Source organism: Nicotiana attenuata, unplaced genomic scaffold, assembly GCF_001879085.1.
Source record: "Nicotiana attenuata strain UT unplaced genomic scaffold, NIATTr2, whole genome shotgun sequence".
Lineage (NCBI taxonomy): Eukaryota > Viridiplantae > Streptophyta > Magnoliopsida > Solanales > Solanaceae > Nicotiana > Nicotiana attenuata.
Window position 1 is genome coordinate 1,153,598 of NW_017670251.1, and position 20,232 is coordinate 1,173,829.

The 20,232-nt window shown below is 33.9% G+C and overlaps 1 protein-coding gene across 2 annotated transcripts; it reads left to right on the top strand.

The window, feature by feature from the left end:
• Positions 1-5,728: 5,728 nt before the first annotated feature.
• On the top strand, positions 5,729-11,555 carry LOC109236697 (cyclin-T1-3-like). Of its 2 annotated transcripts, XR_002069533.1 has the most exons (8): positions 5,729-6,004; positions 6,729-7,362; positions 7,546-7,627; positions 7,739-7,873; positions 7,985-8,160; positions 8,482-10,279; positions 10,555-10,700; positions 11,244-11,555. XR_002069533.1 is itself a non-coding variant. In XM_019402901.1 (7 exons), exons 2-7 carry the CDS (start codon positions 6,734-6,736, stop codon positions 11,273-11,275), a joined length of 1,200 nt encoding a protein of 399 aa, XP_019258446.1. In that variant the 5' UTR covers positions 5,734-6,004; positions 6,729-6,733; the 3' UTR covers positions 11,276-11,555. The 2 variants fall into 2 exon arrangements, 1 of the variants encoding a protein (XP_019258446.1); XM_019402901.1 differs by lacking the exon at positions 8,482-10,279 and having other exon boundaries at positions 5,734-6,004.
• The last annotated feature ends 8,677 nt before the right edge of the window (positions 11,556-20,232 follow it).

Genomic DNA, 20,232 nt, shown 5'->3' on the forward strand with positions numbered 1-20,232 from the left:
AGTGTACAAACTTGGTCAGTCTGTCTACAATGGACCACACTACGTCGAATCTCCACATTGTTCGTGGAAGTCCAGCTACAAAATCCATAGTGATACACTCCCACTTTCACTCCAAAATATCAAGCCTCTGAAGAAAACCACTGGGTCTTTGATGCTCGTAGTTCACATGCAGACAGTTCAAACATCGAGCCTTCAAGTATGAAATCATCCGTTGAGCCTTCAAGTATGAAATCACTCTACTGGGAACATCATCTAGGGAGCCTCTCCACTCCAACCTTGGAAAACTCGGCATAGCCAACATCACAATCTTAGCGTGACAATCAAGAATAGCATGACATGGTGACAACCAATCCATGCCAAAAATAACATCAAAATCGATATTCCGGTAGATCCCCATACATGTTTACTTTTGGAATTACGGGACTGCACCTGGTAGATTCCCCTGTACTGGATATTTACTTTGGGACTACAGAACGATATTCCGGTAGATTCCCCTGCATGTTTACTTTTGGAACTACGGGACTGCACCCGGTAGATTTTCCTGTACTGAATATTTACTTTGGGACTACGGATCGGTATTCTGGTAGATTTCCCTGCACATTTACGTTTAGAACTTCGGGACGACATCCTGGTATATCCCCCTGTTGCTATCACTGTGCTCTGAGATGTTGTTTCCATTGATCCTATCCCGGTGTAAACATTATATGTGTTGTCTGTTATATTCCTTATACTTGCTAACTGGTATGAACCATGTTAGGGCACTTGCACAAGCATACACGTGGCTAAGATTATTGGATAGGAGGCTCTTTGAGATTTCTGAGTATAGACGTACATCCTTGTTATTTGCCTTCCATGTGAGAATGACTCTTTTGGGGCACGTGAGTTGTCAGTATGATTAGGAGGTGTGTCGAGGGCACAGGATGCCAAGTGTTAGGGGTCAGGTATGGAGACCCGTATTGTATGATTATTTTGAAATGTCACAGGGTGACTTAAATTCGATCAATATTTGTTGAAAAGATTATATTCGAAAAGCATTATTTGAAAAGAACTCCTTTGAAAAGAACAATTATTTGAAGGAAGTACATTTCAAACCATTTTTATCACTTGAAGGGTTCGACTATTGGATTGATGCTTACTGGTTAAGACTTAAGGTAAAAACTATCGGGGTTGTTGAGTTATAACTTGTCTTTACTGTATATTGTGATTTCGGATTTGGGTTGTATTCTCGCTTACCCTTCCGTGTTTTTTTCCTTATGGTGTTCCGCTGAGTACTTGTTGTTTCCTTTCCTTATTGCATCTATTATATTGTTAGCCGCATCGCGTAGTCTCTATATAAATATCATGTTCTGTTTATTAGACCAGTAGGTGTCTGGACTGTTCCTCGTCACTACTCCGCCGAGGTTAGTCTTGATACTTACTGGGCACTGCCGTGGTGTGCTCATACTACACTTCTACACATTTTTGTTATGCAGCTCCAGGTATTGTTCGCAAGTAGCTGTGCGAATTCTTGTCGAGGAGACTCAAGGTAGCCCTGCTACTGCGTTCGCAGGCTTCGGAGTCACCTTCCTATTTTATATTTACATTGTTGTACTTATTTCCATACAATTGTGTTTAGAAGTTGTAGCGAAACTCTGTAGAGCTTATGACTTGTACTACTGGGTTTTGAGAAGATGTTCATTGTATAAAGGATTCTTTTCGGAAGAATTTTAGATGTTATCATTTATTGTCGTTATTCCGCAATTATTAGGCTTACCTAGTCCTTAAGACTAGGTGCCATTACGAAACCCAACGGAGGGGAACTTGGGTCATGACAGAACATATGGGAGACCAATTGGATTCCCAATATAGGAAATCTTAGAAATACAGTAGAAGACCCCCTTTTGAATACTGATTATTCCATAAAAATAAAGGACATCTTTGATGGAAAAAATGGAACTTTAATGAAATTTCTCTTAACATCCCTAATGACATTAAGGAGAACATCTCTAAGGTAAGAATTTGTCTAAAGGGACCAACTAGTGACATTCCAATATGGTCTCTAACTACAAAAGGAATATTTATGACCAAAACTTGCTACAATCTGATGGAACCTCCAATGGATACCAAATAGATTTCAAATGGATTTGGAATTTAACCTGTCCTAATAAAATCAAATTCTTTTTATGGCAATGTCTCCATAATAGGATACCATGTAGAAAATACCTGGCAGGAATTGGTTTAAACATTGATCCAAATTGCCCTGTATGCAAATGCAAAGAAGAGGAATCCATAACCCATATTTTCTTTAACTGCAAAGTCACTAAACCGTTTTGGGACAGTATTGGGTGGCAAAATTTCTATAGAGCTCAAGATGAACACTGGCTTCTTCAATTAAAAGCTTTTGACTACCCACTAAAGAACAAATTTAAAAATTGGATTTCTTTCTTTCCATTTTTCATTTGGTACATTTGGATTAATAGAAATAACAACAATCAAAACAATACTGAAAATCCTATAAATGGTGACCGTATTATTCAAAGGGCTACTTAGTTTAAACTTCTCAGTAAAAAAAGTATTAACTCTCCTCAAAAAAACCCCATTAAAGTTAGATGGCACAAACCCCAAAAGGATGATTTAAACTAAATATAGATGCTAGTTTCAATAGTAATAACCAAAAATGTGGCCTAGGAGGTGTATTCAGGAATGCCAATGGAAATTGGGTAGTTGGTTTTGCAAAATCAACTCATGTTAGCGGATCATTACAAGCAAAAATCAAGGCACTCCTTGAGGAACTCAAAACAGCACAAGCATGGGGAATGTTCCCTCTTGAAATAGAGACAGACTCAATGGAGGTAATCCAGTCTATCCAACAAGGCAACATATTATATGATGACATTGTTAATAAATGCAGGTTGTTAATGCACCAGCAGAAGGAGATAACCCTCCAGCACGCATTCAGGCAAGGGAATAATATAGCCCATCAAATGCCAAAGAAGGCTGCTGATCTAACAAAGGGGAAAAGACATTTTGTTGAACCGCCATCTTATGTAAAATGTTTTGTGGAAAGTGAACTAGTAGAACACTATGTTTTTGTGAAGTTTCTATCTTATGATGTTTGCAATACCCTAGCAAGTTTAGGCAATCAAAGTGTCCTTAGTGACACAAAGTATGAAAGTCATGTACTAAACGCTACATAGTTTTTAATATATATATTTTTTGTTTGCTCAAAAAAAAAGGTCATATTTGTCACCTCATTGTTGTGATGTTGTTTCTTCTTTACTAATGACGTTATAACACCATTCATCCTTATGTGGCTAGACAATGTCAAAGCATTCTACAAGCAAACTTTCAAGCATTTAATTTGTTTTTACCATATTTTTTGTTTGATATTTAAAGGAAGAAGCAAAGTTTGGGATCTACGGCAAGGAAGGGTTTGTCTACTAAAGTAAGTAACTTGTTCATGTAATGTTTTCATCTTTTTTTACCTTTTTCTTTATTTGGTGTATAATTTTTGGACTGTATATGTAAAACTTTCTAGGTCTATTTTAATTCGGGTCACTCAAAAATATTGTAGCAATTATGGTACTATAATTATTCATTGAGTGTTACCTGGTATAATTATATATTTTTTTTAAATTTGGTTCTCAATTTCTATGTATGTATTCGTACTGACATTTCAGAATAAAAGCTTAGCGGGTGATATTTCATGTATGGCTATGTGAGTAAGATTTTGCTCTCGATTATTAGTCAAAATTAAATTTTTAATGGAAGTTAGATTCTAGAGGAATATCTTGCTTTATACGGGGCTAAATATTTGAATGTAGTAGGAGCTTCTCTAACAAAAACCAACAAAGAAAGAACAAAAATGAGTTTTAAAAAAATGCATCATTTCATGTCAGAAAATGAACGATATGTGTGCAATTTCTTTCTAAAATAAAATTCATGGTTAAATAATTTCTGAAATATATTTTCTAACATGAATAACTATATACTATAGTATAAAAAGGATATTTTATGTTTTCTGCAAGAGCTATGATAATGACAAAGTAAACCGAGATGATATGATAAAACATATACCAACATTAAATGTTTGTATATCATCAAATAAAACTAATGTAATTATACATAAAATAATTAGTGTTCTAGTGGTAACTTCTCGTAAAATTTAGTTTATAATTCTGTTTCCAACAAAAGCTACTATTTAAAATATACTTGTGATCACAATTATTTCCATACATATTTTGTGAAAATTGATATGGAATACACGTGCAACGCACGTGTCCATAGACTAGTATATAGATAGATATACTGACACACACGCACACTTATGCTCTAGAAATTATGAGAAGATTTAAAAAAAAAAAAAATATAGTTATTATCATTATCGTTAGATTTTGAATTTTTAGGGGCTTAAACTAAGACTAACAGATTTGTCTATCCTACAATATGTAGCAAAGCAACAAATGTCCAAAAGCGGAGATATATACAACATCAACAAGATATTTTAATCATAAACATACACGAAAATTGTTACCTTTAAATAAAAATTTAAACCTTAAGATTTATATTGATTATGTCCTTTAGATGTCTACGTTAATCTTATTTCTAAATAAAAATAGAACCTTGCATTTTAATGGTAGAAACCAGCAAAGTAAAGCCATGTGAGTTGAAACATAGGGGATTAGATTTGCTTATTTAATGTGTTGATACGAGTTTTAAGAAAATCTCTTATATATATGACACATGGTACATTAATTTGGGATTCACAATGAATACAAGATTGAAAAATGTGCTAGCGGATTTAAAATTTATCTTGGTTATAATTTGAATTCACTCAATTGTTTTTAATCAAGAGAACTAATATATTTGGTGAAAATATATGAACATAATGCTAATTGTCCTTTTTAATCAAATATATTATTTTTCGACCTTAAGTTTGGGCCCTGGCTCAGCATGGACTTACTGAGACTTATTTCTTGCTAAACCATAACGTAAAAGGATAAGCTAAGTTCTACAAATAAGACAGCTACATAGAAAAGGAAAAAAAAAAAGTAAAGAAGAATAACTTCATGCTGACTTTCAAACTCCTTTAGTTCAAATTCAAAATGCTCAGGTTGTTTTCAAGTGATTCTTTTTTTTTTCTTACGTAAGGAGACCAAAAAGATTAAAAAAAGGAAATACACACATATCTACAAAAAGTTTTATGTTGTGTCTCACGCAACTGTCATGCATATATCTTACAAATTTGTTGACCTATATATTGTACTTTTGAGTTCACAAAATTCGGATTCATAAAATTGTGAGACAAAAAAGAGACCTCACACAACTAGAGTCAGTTATGTGAAGCATAAAATATTTTTTTTTTTAAATCTATATTCTGAAAGACTCACATTTATATAATTATTACCACAATCGTAATCTTATTGTTTATCGCCGAAGGAAAAAGGAAAGAAGAGCGCAGACCAATTAAGTTAGGTTAGATATTTTTACTTTAAAGATTAGAAGTGAATCAGAACAGGAGTGCAGAAAAGATTTTACCTAACTACTTAGGTATTTATTTAAAGATCAGAAGAAATCAAAGTGGAAGCGCTAGAGAAGATTTTACCTAATAATTCTTTTAATTTTCTTTCTTAAATAGAATGACAAATATCTGTAAAATCAAAATAAAATGATCAACTGCAACTGCAAGCTTGTAGCTAAAATTCAACTAACAAAACCTAACTAGGAAACAGGAAATAATACTTTTACGGCTCATCAAAAATATATATGGACCAAAAAAGTGATGAAAGACAAAAAAGAGTAGTTCAAGATAACACAAATCCACATTAACCGCTTTCCTTTCCGAATAAATAACCCATATATTCTCTCCTCTCTCGTTTTTCATATTCACCAAATCTCCAAACCCTAATCTGAAGCAATCACCGATACCCTTTTCAATTTATTATCTCAAATTTGCTTCTGAAATTCGCCGTTTCTTCCAGTCGGATACGGAGTGTTTCCATCTCTCTTTCGTTGCTATATTCCGGTAATTTTCTTTTTCTTCTTCTTAAAAATATTTCATATCCTATTTTTTTTACGATTTTTGAGGATCTATGTGATCCGTAGCTTTGATGAGGGTTTTTTCTTGCAAAATTGGTGCTTCTTTTAATATTTTTGGTACGTGCGTGAAAATTATTGGTATTACTCAGAGTATTCAGGATTACTTGCTTGGATTAGTTGGTGGATGGTAATATTTGTTTCTTTATATTTTGATGTAGAGTGAAGTGTTATTTTTTCCCTCAAAATAAATACAGATGATGGATCGTTGTCTATTGGGTCGATTTTGAAAATAAAAAAATTCATCGATGCCATGTTTTTCAGTGTTATGAATGTTAAATTTGATGCAAATCTATTGTAGTTCTATTCGAGCCTGGTTTCAGATAGGATGTAAAGATTCAGTAATCGTCCTTTGCAGGCTGATGGACATAGTTTCGGATCAGTTAATGGATTTTGGACTTAGTTTTTTGTTCTGTTTGGTTGTCCTTAAAAGCTATGTAAATTTTAGCATGAAATTTTGTCTTCAAATATTTTTTATGCATTAGGCTTTTAGAGAATAGAGCTTCATGTTAGTTCATTGAGTGTACGAGATTGAATGTCTGTTTATATGTTAAGGGAGATTGATGCAATACCATGTTGTAGTGTTTCTGGAGCTATTCATTTCATTTTGCTGAGTTTTAATTTGTACTGATCTTTATTTTTTAATTGAACAGGGATTATGGCTCTTGCGCAGACTTACTATTCACAAGGTGGCCCTTTTCGTGGAGACTCTAGGTCGTTTTATGGTAGGAACCAGATTAGTGGAACACATTCCTCTGCTAACAACCATTATGATACTGTTGTTAGTCATCTTTTTAGCTCCAATGGTTCCCATGACTTGAGTAGAAATTTTAGCGAGTATAGCTATGGCTATGATAATTTCGTAAAGCCTGAGGCTGAACCTTCTTTGAAGAGGAGGAAGTGTTCAGCTTCTGGTTGGGAAAGCAATGGCAGGTACTCCCAAGCAATCGATGCATGTAAAGATGCTCCTTCAAAGCAGCCAAGCACATGCTATAATGTTCCATTGAGGAATTCCAGAGCGTATGATGATGCATATTCAGCCTGTAACAACAATTCAGCCATTACTACTAGTACTTCCAGACCTCGTTCTGATGCAAGCGTACCCACGAGCTCTAAGCGCGACCGCTCATGGCTTGAGGATACTGAAACTGATAATATCTTTATGTCTAGGGAGCAAATAGATAAGTGCTCCCCATCCAGGAAAGATGGTATTGATGCAATGCATGAAGCACATTTGCGATACTCGTATTGTGCTTTCCTCCAGAACCTCGGAATTCGCCTGGACCTGTAAGCTCCTTTTGGGATTTAATAAATTGTATCTTACTCATTTTTGCACTTTAGCTCAAACAGCCTCTGAAGCTTTTGGGGCTTGCCACTCCTAGTTTTTTCAGGAGGATTGCCTGCATAGGTTGCTTGATCTTACGAATTTGTTATCTGATGGAACTAATAATTATTTGTACCTTCTTGCAGGCCACAGACCACTATTGGAACTGCCATGGTTCTATGTCACCGCTTCTTTGTGAGGCGATCACACGCATGTCATGACAGATTTGTGAGTTCGTTGTTTTATGTACTAAATTTGCTATATTTTTGCTGCTCTAATTTTTCCGCTTCATCATGTCCTATGCCTGGCTAATTATTAGTATTTTAATGCTATTTGCAGTTGGTTGCTACTGCTGCTCTCTTTCTTGCGGCGAAGTCAGAAGAGACTGCACGGCCTCTCAACAATGTTTTGAGGGCCTCATGTGAAATTTTCCACAAGCAGGATCTTGCAGTTTTATCATATTTACTACCTGTGGTTAGCACTTCTGCTTTGTCTTTGTGCATCATTTATCATCGTAATATCCTTCGATTGAAAAATTGTGAATTTTCTTAACATACTTCTAATGCATATGGTGCTTTATGGCAGGACTGGTTTGAGCAGTACCGTGAACGTGTTATTGAAGCTGAGCAGATGATACTGACCACTTTAAATTTTGAACTGAACGTGCAACATCCATATGAACCTCTTACATCCACCCTTGAAAAATTAGGGCTTTCTGAAACAGTATTGGTGAATCTAGCACTGCATCTTGTCAGTGAAGGGTAAGTTGATCAATCTCCATTATGATTGATAATGTGGTTCTGAAATCACAGTTGATTTTTGTTGGAACGTTTTGTTTTATTTTGGCATTATAGTTTCTTTGCTAGAGGTTGTAGATTCCCCTAATAATACTAAATTGTTGATCAACAGGGATTCAAAGTTTCATGGTTATCTGGATGATAAGATTTCGTCTTACTTCTGACTCCTTTTAGATTTACTACTGCTTGTAACTTGTGTAAATATGGTTTTTGCTCTCCCTTGACTGCTCTAGCTACCCATTCTGCCTTGTGATATTGATCTTTTGGATTGCCATATAATTGCAGGGTCTATAGAAGGATTAGCTTGCTCGTCTGTATGATATTTGCTGGCGGTTGATATGCTGTGCATCAAATGTTTTGTTTTACCGTCTGAAGTTAAAACTAGCCATTTCTTGTGGATGCTTTTCCATGCTGACATCTTAATAGTATGGCCATTGACCATAGAAGAATGTCAAAGATGCTCGAGAAGTTTGCCATGATACTTTATGTTTTTCATGCTCAAATGGAACAACTCCATATGGAGTCCTCATGCACTTTGTCTCTTCATGTAGCCTATTCCTCAGGTGTCCATGTAGGATACCAATTATTCGGACAGAGAATTCTATAATGGTTGGTAGTGTGTTCTTGACTGCCTAGTGGTGGGGTATGGGTAGTCCGGTTTTTGGAACTGGTGAATACAGATTTTACAAGTTCTCAACTTCTCATCTTGTTGGAGCAAAGAATTATTCCTAAAATATGATATAAAACAGATTAACATCTTGAAGGATTAGTAACCTTTGTGGTAGGACAGGTCTGCGTAGACTATCGTTTTCTGTGTGATAAGTTGGAAAGATTATCAGGCCTATGTAATTAGTGGTTCTTGTACCATTCTTGTTTATACCTCGATGGCGTTGTAATTGTCCTACCTCTATTACTAAAGGATCCATGATTTGGGGATTGTGGTTTTTGGTTCCCGGACTCCATTTGGAGCTCTCTCTCTCTCTCTAGAATAACCATAACGTTCCTACTTTTCTTCTCACCATCTTGATCTTCTCTCTTTCGCTACAGACACATACTGAATCCGGTTTTTCTAGTTATGCTGCTTGTTATTCACATGTGCATTCCATAGGCACACTTGTAGCAGAATAAGTTACTACCTATATATTACTTTTAGAAGTTTGAGGACCACAGTGGCTTGAAATCTTTTTTATGCTTATCAACTTTGTACTACAAAATTTGTTCACTTTATAAAGTCAAATTTGAAGAGCTCTTTCGAAACTAGTAATTTCAGAGAGAACATACACACACACACAATATATATATATATATATATATATATATATATATATATATATATACACATACATAGAAGAGGCGTAATTTCTGAAAGTTATAGGATGACTTCTCTCTTTTTTTATCGATACTCTTTTGGAACTCATTATGAATTAAACGGCTGTAACATTCAAGTGTTACTTCAAATGAGGAAACTTCATTTCTTGTGCCCTCTTTTTTCTCCTTTTGGCTCGCTAAGTGGATTGGGCAGCATACTTTCGGAGATTGTGGGATGCCTGACTGACAGAGAACGTAGTTGGGGAAAATGCCTACATATTGTTGGATAATGTAGTTGTAGAGGGCACTGATTTTCCAAATGTTAGTGTCTTCTCAACATCTAACAGAGGTTAGCTAATTTTTGGCTGTCCTGTTTAGGTTTTTAGCAATAACTTTCTGGCAGAAAGGGTGACGCCTGTTTATTGTGTCATTCTGTTAGCTCCTTCATGGTAGATATGAGCAAATAAGTTTCTGCTCAAATATACTACAGTATGAGTGAAACTTAGAGTGAGGATCAGAGCTGGCAAGTCCACAAGTTCTATTCTCTTTCCTCTGGGTATGGTAGTGAAAAAGAGTGCAACAGTTGTTGCTTGTGTCTGTCTTGTTTTGGTATATGAGGTACATATATTTTTGGGGTTATACTGCAGCAGCGGAGCTGGAAGTAGGAGTTGATGCTATCTAGATGGGTACAACATGTTTATTATATATTTCATTCTCTCAACATTGTGCAGAAGATTCTTGGATTTTTCCAACTCGGTTGCTGCTTGCGTAGTTGGTAAGAGAAAGTTGCCTCGGCTTGCTCTTTTGGCTTTTCCACATGACTCAACAATTGTTTAATGAATCTTTTAAATGTGTTAGACTTGTATTTTGTTCACTGTTTGGCCAATGTACTTTTTGAAAATTTATGGATCTCATGCTGTTCTGCAAATGTAGCTTACAAAGGACATGCATTGCTGCGGATGGTTTGTTTGCCTATCTATATAGTTTTTGGGGAAGTAAATTTTGTGTAGCATTAGTCATCTCCTATTCTTAGTAGATTTCCTTTTGCAGGCTCCGAAGTTCACTCTGGCTTCAGTTCAAGCCTTACCAGATAGCTGCCGGGGCTGCATATCTAGCATCAAAATTTCTGAACATGGATTTGGCTTCACATCATTCTGTCTGGAAAGAGTTTCAAACACCCCCGAATGTGCTTAGAGGTACACATTTATATCCCCAACATAAAGTAATAGCTGATTATTGGCTGCAGTACTTTGGCAAAAGATTTGATCCTGATTTATTGAGAGCGAGTTTCCTTTTCCGCATCATAGTAAGAACTATTTGGATTGTAGTTTCTCCAATTCTGACTTTAATATAGACATTTTTTAATTGAGGGGTGGTGGATTTTAAACTAAGCTCAAGTTCATGATGATCAGACCAGAGAAGCACCAGGCTCTGATCCATATGGCTTGCACTATTTTGTCCCTCCATCTTTACTGTATAGGTGATATGATTCAATTGAAACTGAACTATCATGTCTAACTAAATAAGGAATTGGGCCAGATTTAATTTCTCTACTTGTGGCTCCTCAAACAGAAAACTAGGTTTGACTTTAGATAATTGCCAATCTTTTTGTATTATTGGCAATTGGTTTTCAATCCCCCGAGTCCCATATTTTAGGAATTTGCATTGTACTTACTGAATTTCACTTTAAATGTTGCGCTTGTTTGTGCAATTCACCTTATACATGCTTTTTGCTGCAGATGTTGCACAACAGTTGATGGAGCTCTTTTAGGAGACATGAGATACGGCAGTTAACATCAGCAAAACATAAAAAGTCAATATCAACAATTTTTTGGCTCTTCACTTGGTAGATGTATTTGTAGATTCTACCATCGTGCATAGGCTTAAAGATCAGTGTATAGATTTCACTGTGGAATTTCTTAGTTTGAAATTATCTGTGGAGTGCTTGTCGTCTATACCTTATAGTAAAGAACTTCATTCTCCGTGTAAATTGTTTTTTTTCTCACTGCAAAAGTGTCCATTAATTATTGAGATCGTTCTCTTTTACCTCAGCCTTTTATGCTTATTCCTAGTTCATAACAAAGAGAACAATTATTATAGATGTATTACGAGCCTGACAAGGGGTAGCATTTGCTTGAGTTTTTGCAAAACCTTTTTTTTAAGGTTTCCATGTTAGTTTGGTGGAAATCTTTTCCGGAACGTGCAATTAATTCGAAAAGCACTTCAGAGCAGCAATTAGTGTTTGATCAAGCTTTTAAAAAACTGCTTCTAAGTGTATTTTTCTTAAAAATGTTTTTCAAGAAAGTTCTTTTGGAGAAAAGCTACTTTTTTTTGTTTTTCCAAAACTGCTTTTGTATTTCCTCAAAAGCACATTTTTTTCTTTCCAAAAGGTTGGCCAAACACTTAAACTTCGAAATAGAATATTTTTTTTAAAAAAAGTGCTTCTAGGATTGAAGAAGTTTGGCCAAACAGACTATTTATAACCATCTTTGGACCGAGTAGCTCTAAAATGCATATTTTACGCATATGTTTCCACTAATCCCTATATTTTGCGAATGCAATGTCCTTTTGATTGTAAAAACTATCATCAGATGGCATAAGCTTTGGGTAATTAGTCAAAAAATACTTCTGAGCAGCGATTAGTGTATGATCAAGCTTTTAAAAATTGCTTCTAAGTGCATTTGCTTGAGTTCTTGCAAAACCTTTTTTTTAAGGTTTCCATGTTAGTTTGGTGGAAATCTTTTCCAGAACGTGCAATTTTTTCAAGTTTTCCAAAAGCCCAAACACAGACGTCATTAAAGTGCTTCAGATTTGATTGAAAATTTATTTGCATACGTTGGCTGGTAGGGAACTCTATGCTAATGACTGAAAAGATTAGAAACAGTATCTCAGGCCTAGACTTCTGGTTAATGCATTCATCAGTAAAGCAGAAATAGAATAGATTTCTTATTGTTTTTGCAGAGGTTTAAAAGGGAGGGGCAGCGTCAAATTAAACTGAAGATATTTTTTAGTCATCTTGCTATCCATTCTCCCAAATGTCATTGGGGACTAGTCTGTTGATGAACTTAATGATAAATTAAAGTTCATTCTGATCGGCTTTTGGAAAGGAAAAAGAAGAAATGAGAGCTGTATTAGTAATTTCATGGAATTGTTGTTCCCACTTTGGGTTTGTGGCATCATTCTGTTATTTGTATCATTTGACCCTAATTATTTATGTAACTGTGCCATCTCTTAATGTAATTCTTATTATGAGTCTGCCCCTCCAAAGGCAAGAGATGATGTTCGTTTCCTATTATTTTCCCTTTTCTTTTATCTATAGATGATAGCAATGCTTTCTAAGTGCTAGAAATTGACTACATCTACACACGAGAGATATTAAATATTTTTTATTCACTAACAAAAAAAAAACTCGTATGGAAACAGAATTTGTAACTGAAAAACCAAAAACAAAAAATTGGAGGTGCTTGGCAAGCGAGGAATGAAGTGACCACAAGACATTTTTCATGTCAATGGCACTACCTACAAACTTGCCAGGGGGATAAATCAACATTGAGATACACACAGCAGGCATCGGTGTTTGTTTTTTTAGAGGGGGAAACACCGGACAAACCACCCCTATCACAAATCTTCTGGCTACAGAAGTGGTTTAGGGTTTAACAATATTTATGTGCAATCTCAACCCCACACCCCCGAGTTAGACTCATCGCCTATCCAAGCGCCATTTAAAAGGGAAAGCTAACTACTGATGTTCGGTGTGGGACTATGTAATCGGTGGACCCTCCTTTCTATGGGCAGCTGTGCTTCAGAAAGGAAAGAGAGCATTTAATGGGACCTAAGGTCTTAGGTGGTTCGGGATTCCAAAAATACGAAACTTTTCTCTCCAAAAGCATAGAGTTATTTCTCCTCTCTCAAAACTAACAGCTACCTAACAAGTGACAAGGCAAAATCTGATCAGCCTTTTGGGACTTCTCAGTAAAAGGGAATGGCTGTTAGCACTTTCAATAGAGCTTTAAGTCAAATAAAAACCACTCTCAATTTACATATTGTAATGTTTAATTGAATACAGTAATATGATTTAACTGTTGTACACTCAGAAGATCAGTGGTGGAGCGACATGTACTCAAAAGGTGTTACCAACTACATCCTTTCGTTGAAAAATTATATGCTCTATATCTATATATATACTAGCTTTAGTGTACATGCGTTCCGCGTGTTTTTACATCTTTTAATAAAAAATGTATAAAATTTAGAATAAGAATGAATTATGTATAATAATAATAATTGACATCGAGATAATATTAATAGAATTTCCCATAATATCTAGCATTGAATGTATATTTCTACTGATATATTTACTTCTCATAATTGTATAAATATTTACCACTAATAAATGTATTCTAATATAATTTAAATGATTAATTGTATTTAAGCAAAAAAGAAAAAGTAGACAAACCTAACGTGTACTTTGTGCATATGGAGAAGTTTACCATAAATTGATATAATTCCATTATTCTTTTATTAATTGAAAAGATCATAAAATTTAGAAAATGTTAAGGACTTCTTACCTAATTCAAATAAGTTTTGATTTAGTAACAAATACTGGCTTGATTTTAAGGTTCTAAATATTACGAAAGCATTTTAAATTACAATTTTATCCAATGTAAAACTGATATTTTAAAGGGTAAAAAAGGCGAACGATATTTCGCTAAGAATCTTCGTGCTTTTAATATATACTAATGTCTATACTCGCGCGTTGCACGAAAATTAAGTCAAACCTGTAATCGCATATGTTTTTAAATAATAACATTTGCCAGAGTAATAAAATGGATCTTTTCAAAATTATATTTAAAGTCAGACCAAAGGATCACCATTAAAATAGTTACATGTAATTTTTAGCTACATTACCTTTATTTATTAAAAGATACAAAAATGTTATTGACCTAAAATAGGAAGATTTGAAAGCTATGATAGTTCAACAAAAAAGATAATAATTCAAAGTTGGATAAAATTGTATGTGCTATTTAACATTTTATTCAATGTTGAGGACGTCGACTTCAGCTAAAATTTATTATTTGACAATAATTGTGTAATTAGAATTGTGAAGTTATACACTAAACTTTTCCCTAGGCCAACGTGAGTCGTTGTAAATTCCCGTGAAATTTTGTAATTAGTTCGGGTTAATTTCGGACTTAATGATATAATTTAATTAAACTCCAGTTACATTAAATTATTGGAGTGGAACAAGTTGTTGGGATGCTCGGGAATAATTATTTAATTTATGGTTGAGTGCTGGATTTATGGAAATTTAAATGGACCATTAGGAGCACTTGGGATATATTAAGCTTCAAAGGAATGAATATTAGATAATATGAATGGAAATGAGTGAAAATAAAACAAAGAAATCAAGCTTGCAACAAAGGAGGGTTAAAAATGAATTGGAAAATTATGGGATGTCATGAAATAAGGGGACAAAGGAATACAAAGTCCAAGACTAGTAAATTGGCAACCAAAGAATAAAGTTTATATGTCTTGATTTTGAAGCTGCCAAAATTTGAGGCAGTGAACTTGTCCCATAGCGCCAAAGCTGGCGTCCTCACAAGTTGAAGGATCTGGGACGCACACGACGAAGCATGCCACGCATCCCATGCGACATCCGGATTCTAAAGCCTTTTTAAAGGCAATTACGGGGGAGGATTGCCTTTTTATTTTGGGCATTCTTTTTGAAGACTTAGTAAGAGAAAGGAGTCTCATACCATTAATGCATCTTCAAGGTGAGAATTAAATGTATTTTCTTGGTAGATTTGGTTCATTTATTACATCTCTTAACCCTCCAACATCATGAGATTCATAGATTTTTGAAGCAAATCTCAAGCACACTTCAAGAACTCAAATCTTGAAAATTCTAGGGTTTGACAAAGAGGTAATCTCTTCACTCCAAACTTATGTATTATACTCCATGGACGTAGTAGAGTATATTTATGAAGATAAAATTGTATTTAAACATCTATTTATGAAACCCTAGAAGAGTTGGTTGGTAGGGATGATAAATAGTGTTGAGTCTTGTTTGAATAGTGTTATTTTGAGCTTCTAGTAGAACGACTAGATCCTGTGATATGTTTAATAAAGGATTTGGAGTTAAAATTCAAGGGTTGACCTTCAAATGATGAAATGAGGATTTTTGCTAAACTTAGGAAATTGGATTAAAGTGTTAAACACTTAGTTGGCTTAGTTGGTATTGTTGTGACGCGTTATTGAATTATGTGAGTTCGTATATGTAGATTGTGATTCGTTGGCATTGTTGGACCATTTGGGGTGAGGTTGGAAGCAATTTGAGGTACGTTGAAACTTATTACCCTCGGAGCTTTTCTTCAGACTCATATCGAAACTCGATTAAATTGGATTTTCCAAAGGTGAGTCCTAGCTTGTGGGGACGAGGGAGATGGGATTGTACCATTTCTTGCATCATAAAAGATTTAAGTGCTATGAATATTATTTTCTTGAAATTTTATTCAAATTTTAAAACTAAATAAATGAGGAATAGCACTTGTAGTATTTTTTCTGAAATGAAAAATACATGAGTTGTGAAATATCTTGGATTTAACTATTCTCAAATAGTCGTTTTGGCTGTGAATATCATCATTGATAAATGTAAAGATTTTGGGAGTTACTTAAGTTCACCAAGATTGACCTTGGACACTTTTCCTCATTAGGTCATGAAACTACACGTGCCGGTGTAGGCGTAGAACCTACCTTACAGTTGGGAACTACGGCAGAGTACTTCCCACTTGGGGGTATATTGTGCTACTTTATTAGCACGGCCGAGTCGATTCGTGCGGCACAACGATGAGACGACCTGAGCAAGTAGGGTATATGATACTTGCCGCTAGGTACATAACCTAGTTGACTTTCTTCCGTGTCGGTGATGGTATAATGCTCCCGGTAAATGAAAAATCTAACATGATTTGCAAAGATTACTGCTAAACGAAGACTTTGACATATGTTTTTACCATATTATTATATTTTATTTTCTAAATCATTAATTGATATGAAGACTTCTTTCTTATATCAATTGTTATTGCATATCTTATATCTTCTCAAGTCTTGTCCTATATTTTTGTTGGGGAACGGTTCATGATTCGTACTAAGCATGTGGAGCTTAGGCCATTCGGCCATATTTCCATTTCTGTTTTCAGGGACTGGACCTGAGCAGCTTAGACCGCGTGGATAGGACAACTCTACATTTTCTGTTGACACTTTTGGTGAGACTCCACCCTCGCACCCGTGGAGGACTTCATTATATTATTATTCTTTTGAGCCACCGGGTTATGCCTTGGTTGGCTATGTCATTCTGTGTACAGAGATTCCATAGACAATAGTAGTATTCATTTTTGGGTTGTAATCCTATGATTACTCGTATGGCATGCATGAACGAAACTTTCTTTTATCTTTGTGAAGTTTTCTTTCGAAGTAAAATATTTGCTTAAAGATATTTTTCATCTTTTGGGCTATATCTTAAAATGATTGTAATTGAAGAGGCTTTCACATCCCCTATTAGGCATATAGATGAGTATTAATTTATGGGATGGTTCACTCAGGTCAAGTAAAGTGCCGAGTGCCGGTCACATGGTTTTAGGGCGTGACAGTCGTGGCAATAAATCATCTTGAAAAGGGATAATACTTGATAGATCTTTTACTAAAATTAGAATCCTAAAACCAACACTAAACATTCTACTACGCCAACGTCCTCTCAATTTTCGAGATCCAAGATTAGTTCCCTGGTTGGTTAATGCCTATATCTCTTCGTATTATCGCTGAATCCTCTTTTTACTTTCATCTAATAGGTAAAGGGCTTGCTTATAAAAATTTACTCTACAAAATTTATGAACTTTATGAGATATAATGCACCTAATAAATTTGACATACTTTTGTAATGGTTCTGAACTTTAGTTTTTCTATGAATTTATAGCTCGTGTTGTTTGCTTAGAAGAAGATAAAAGTTTGAAGTTGATTTTTGATCGTAGGCCTGAACAAAATAAATACCAAAAATTTGACCTAGCATTGGGATTCAAGGGGAACTGAAAGTTTGAACACCTATTGATATTCACGAAGTAAATAATTTGTACGGGGTGAAAAAGTTATTTTTCTCAATTTTCAAAGATACTTATATATGAAGTACAGTTGTAAGCGGGAAGGTGGATGATAAATATTATACTCAAAACAATTGAAAGATTCAAAGAAGTTAGAATATGTAATAGAAGAGTAACTTGTACGAGAATTTCGAGAATGTATTTTTAGCATACATTTGTCAAGTTTATCATAATCAAGTATCTGGATCTAGCTAGTCATAGATAATACAACATGTTAATGTTAGGGGCGTTTCTAGCCTTCTAATACTGGGTTCATGAATCCATGCATAATAATCTACTAAAATTATAACAAATAGTATATACAAACCCATAATTTTAAAAAATACAATAAGTCAATGGTAAAAATTTTAAAAGCTACACCCATAGAGTTTGAATATTATGTATCCGCCTCTGGTTAATTAATGCCGTACAATAACGATAAGATAAACCTATAACCTGATCAAATATCTAGTTAATAGCAAAACAAAATATAAAGAAGGAATTTCTAATAATCCATATCAACCAAAGTCCAAAGAGACCGAAAAACTCGTCAATTCATATGCATAACATGTTAGTGTGGACAAAGAGATTTTATTACAATTATAAAAATATGTCGTATAATGATAAAATTGTTATTGTTACTAAATACTAATCATACCTTTTGAAAACTTTTCCGAGCTTTATAACCTTCTTTCTACTGCAATACCACAACTTATGTCTAATATTTCCCTAAAAATTTATGATAAATAATGTGAAATAATAGCTTCTTTTATAGAAAAATTTGGCTTATTCTTTTTGTACATGAATTCATGCATTAAATGTAAATCCTATACAAACTAAAATCTAAAGAGTATTAGATATCTCCGACGTGTCGGCAGGCCAGCTATTTTGCAACTTTAGAGTGATATTTGACTCCTATCACAGTTTGAACTGAACCAACTTTGTAGGAGTTTTTGATCGGCACTGTATCGCAATTGGAACTAAACTTGTACATCAAATCGAAATTGATAATATTTTGAATATTACAGTTACATCCACCTTTAGCTTACTTCATAAAACAAATGTTTTAGTTATTTAAGGGTATAAAAGACGATTAATATTTTAGGGATATTTTTATCGTTCAATATTTTGCGTGAGATATTCGTGTTTTATAATATACTAGTCTCTATAAACGTGCGTTGCACGTTAATATAAATTGCACGCAGATATTCAGTCTGATTAATAATTGCACATAGATATTCAGCCAATAATTAATATTTCGCCTTGAAGATTTATATTTTTATAATAATAATAATTATTATTATTAATATAATTGCATGTAGATATGTGTCAAATTATGCGAAATGCATATTGACAGTAATAAACTTGCAATTGCATAGATATTCTAAATTGTTATTAAATATATATGAGATTAATAACATGTTTCCTAAAATAAAAGAAAGAATATATTATATAAGTAAAACTAATTCATTGATAAAGTTTTGACACAATTAAAATTATGCAATTAAAATTGTAAAGATACTGGGGGCTCATTTGGTACGACGGATAAGGAATAATTAATCCCCAGATTAAATTTGAGATGAGTACTTTATTCCATGTTTGGTTGGGATATAATCACGGTAAAACTAATTATTTCGGGATTCAAAGTTTTATTAATTAGTGGGCATTTGGACATAAGAATTCTGAAATTGAGGAAAAAAGTGAAAAAGAATTCGAGTGAAAATAGTATTTGAAAATTAGAGTTGTGTTTGAAAATAAATTTTGTGATATGTTTTTGAATTTTGTGAGTGATTTGAAGTGAATTTTGGAAAATAGCTTTTTCGAATTTTTTAAATTTTCGAAAAAAATAAATTCATCTTCAAGTGAAATTTGAAATTGTTATGGTCCAATACTAATTTCGAAAAAAGTGAAAGTTTTTTAGAAAAAAGTGAATTTTTTTTATTGCCAAACAACCCCTTAATCTTGGGATAACTTATTTTCCAACCAAACGATCCCTAAGAAACAATAGTTTTAATATCTTTTTTATGCGATAGTATATTTTAATTCAAGTATATAGAAGTCATATAATAACATTTCGTACACAAAATCTGTTTGAGTTGGACAAACATTGTCCATATTATTTGAAGTATCAATAGACCAGCGAAGATCTTCAACTATTTGGCTCTTCATTTTTCATCCCTTGTTGGTATTATTTTGGTATGAAAATCAAAACTTTTAAGGTGAATCAAATTGGGTTTATATGTAGACTGTAGTATTACTTTTTCCATAATCTAAAATATGTTATAGAATTTAGAGAGTGAGTCAAAAGCACATACTTGAAATTTAGAAATTCCATAGAACATTATTCTACAAATTATAAATATGATATTATGATTAGAATAACAGGATGATTAAATTCGCCTCGGTACAAATCTCATGTGAGCTTGGGCGTAGAATTATTAAGTTGATTAGAACTTTTTGACCATAATCATTTACATAAAATAAAGAGGAAAAGTATATATAAAGTTTATGGATAATCCAAATAAAATGAACAGAAAATTTTTAAAAATACGTAACGACCTTGTCCTATAAAATTTCTTAATCAGGGAGAGATATTCATTTT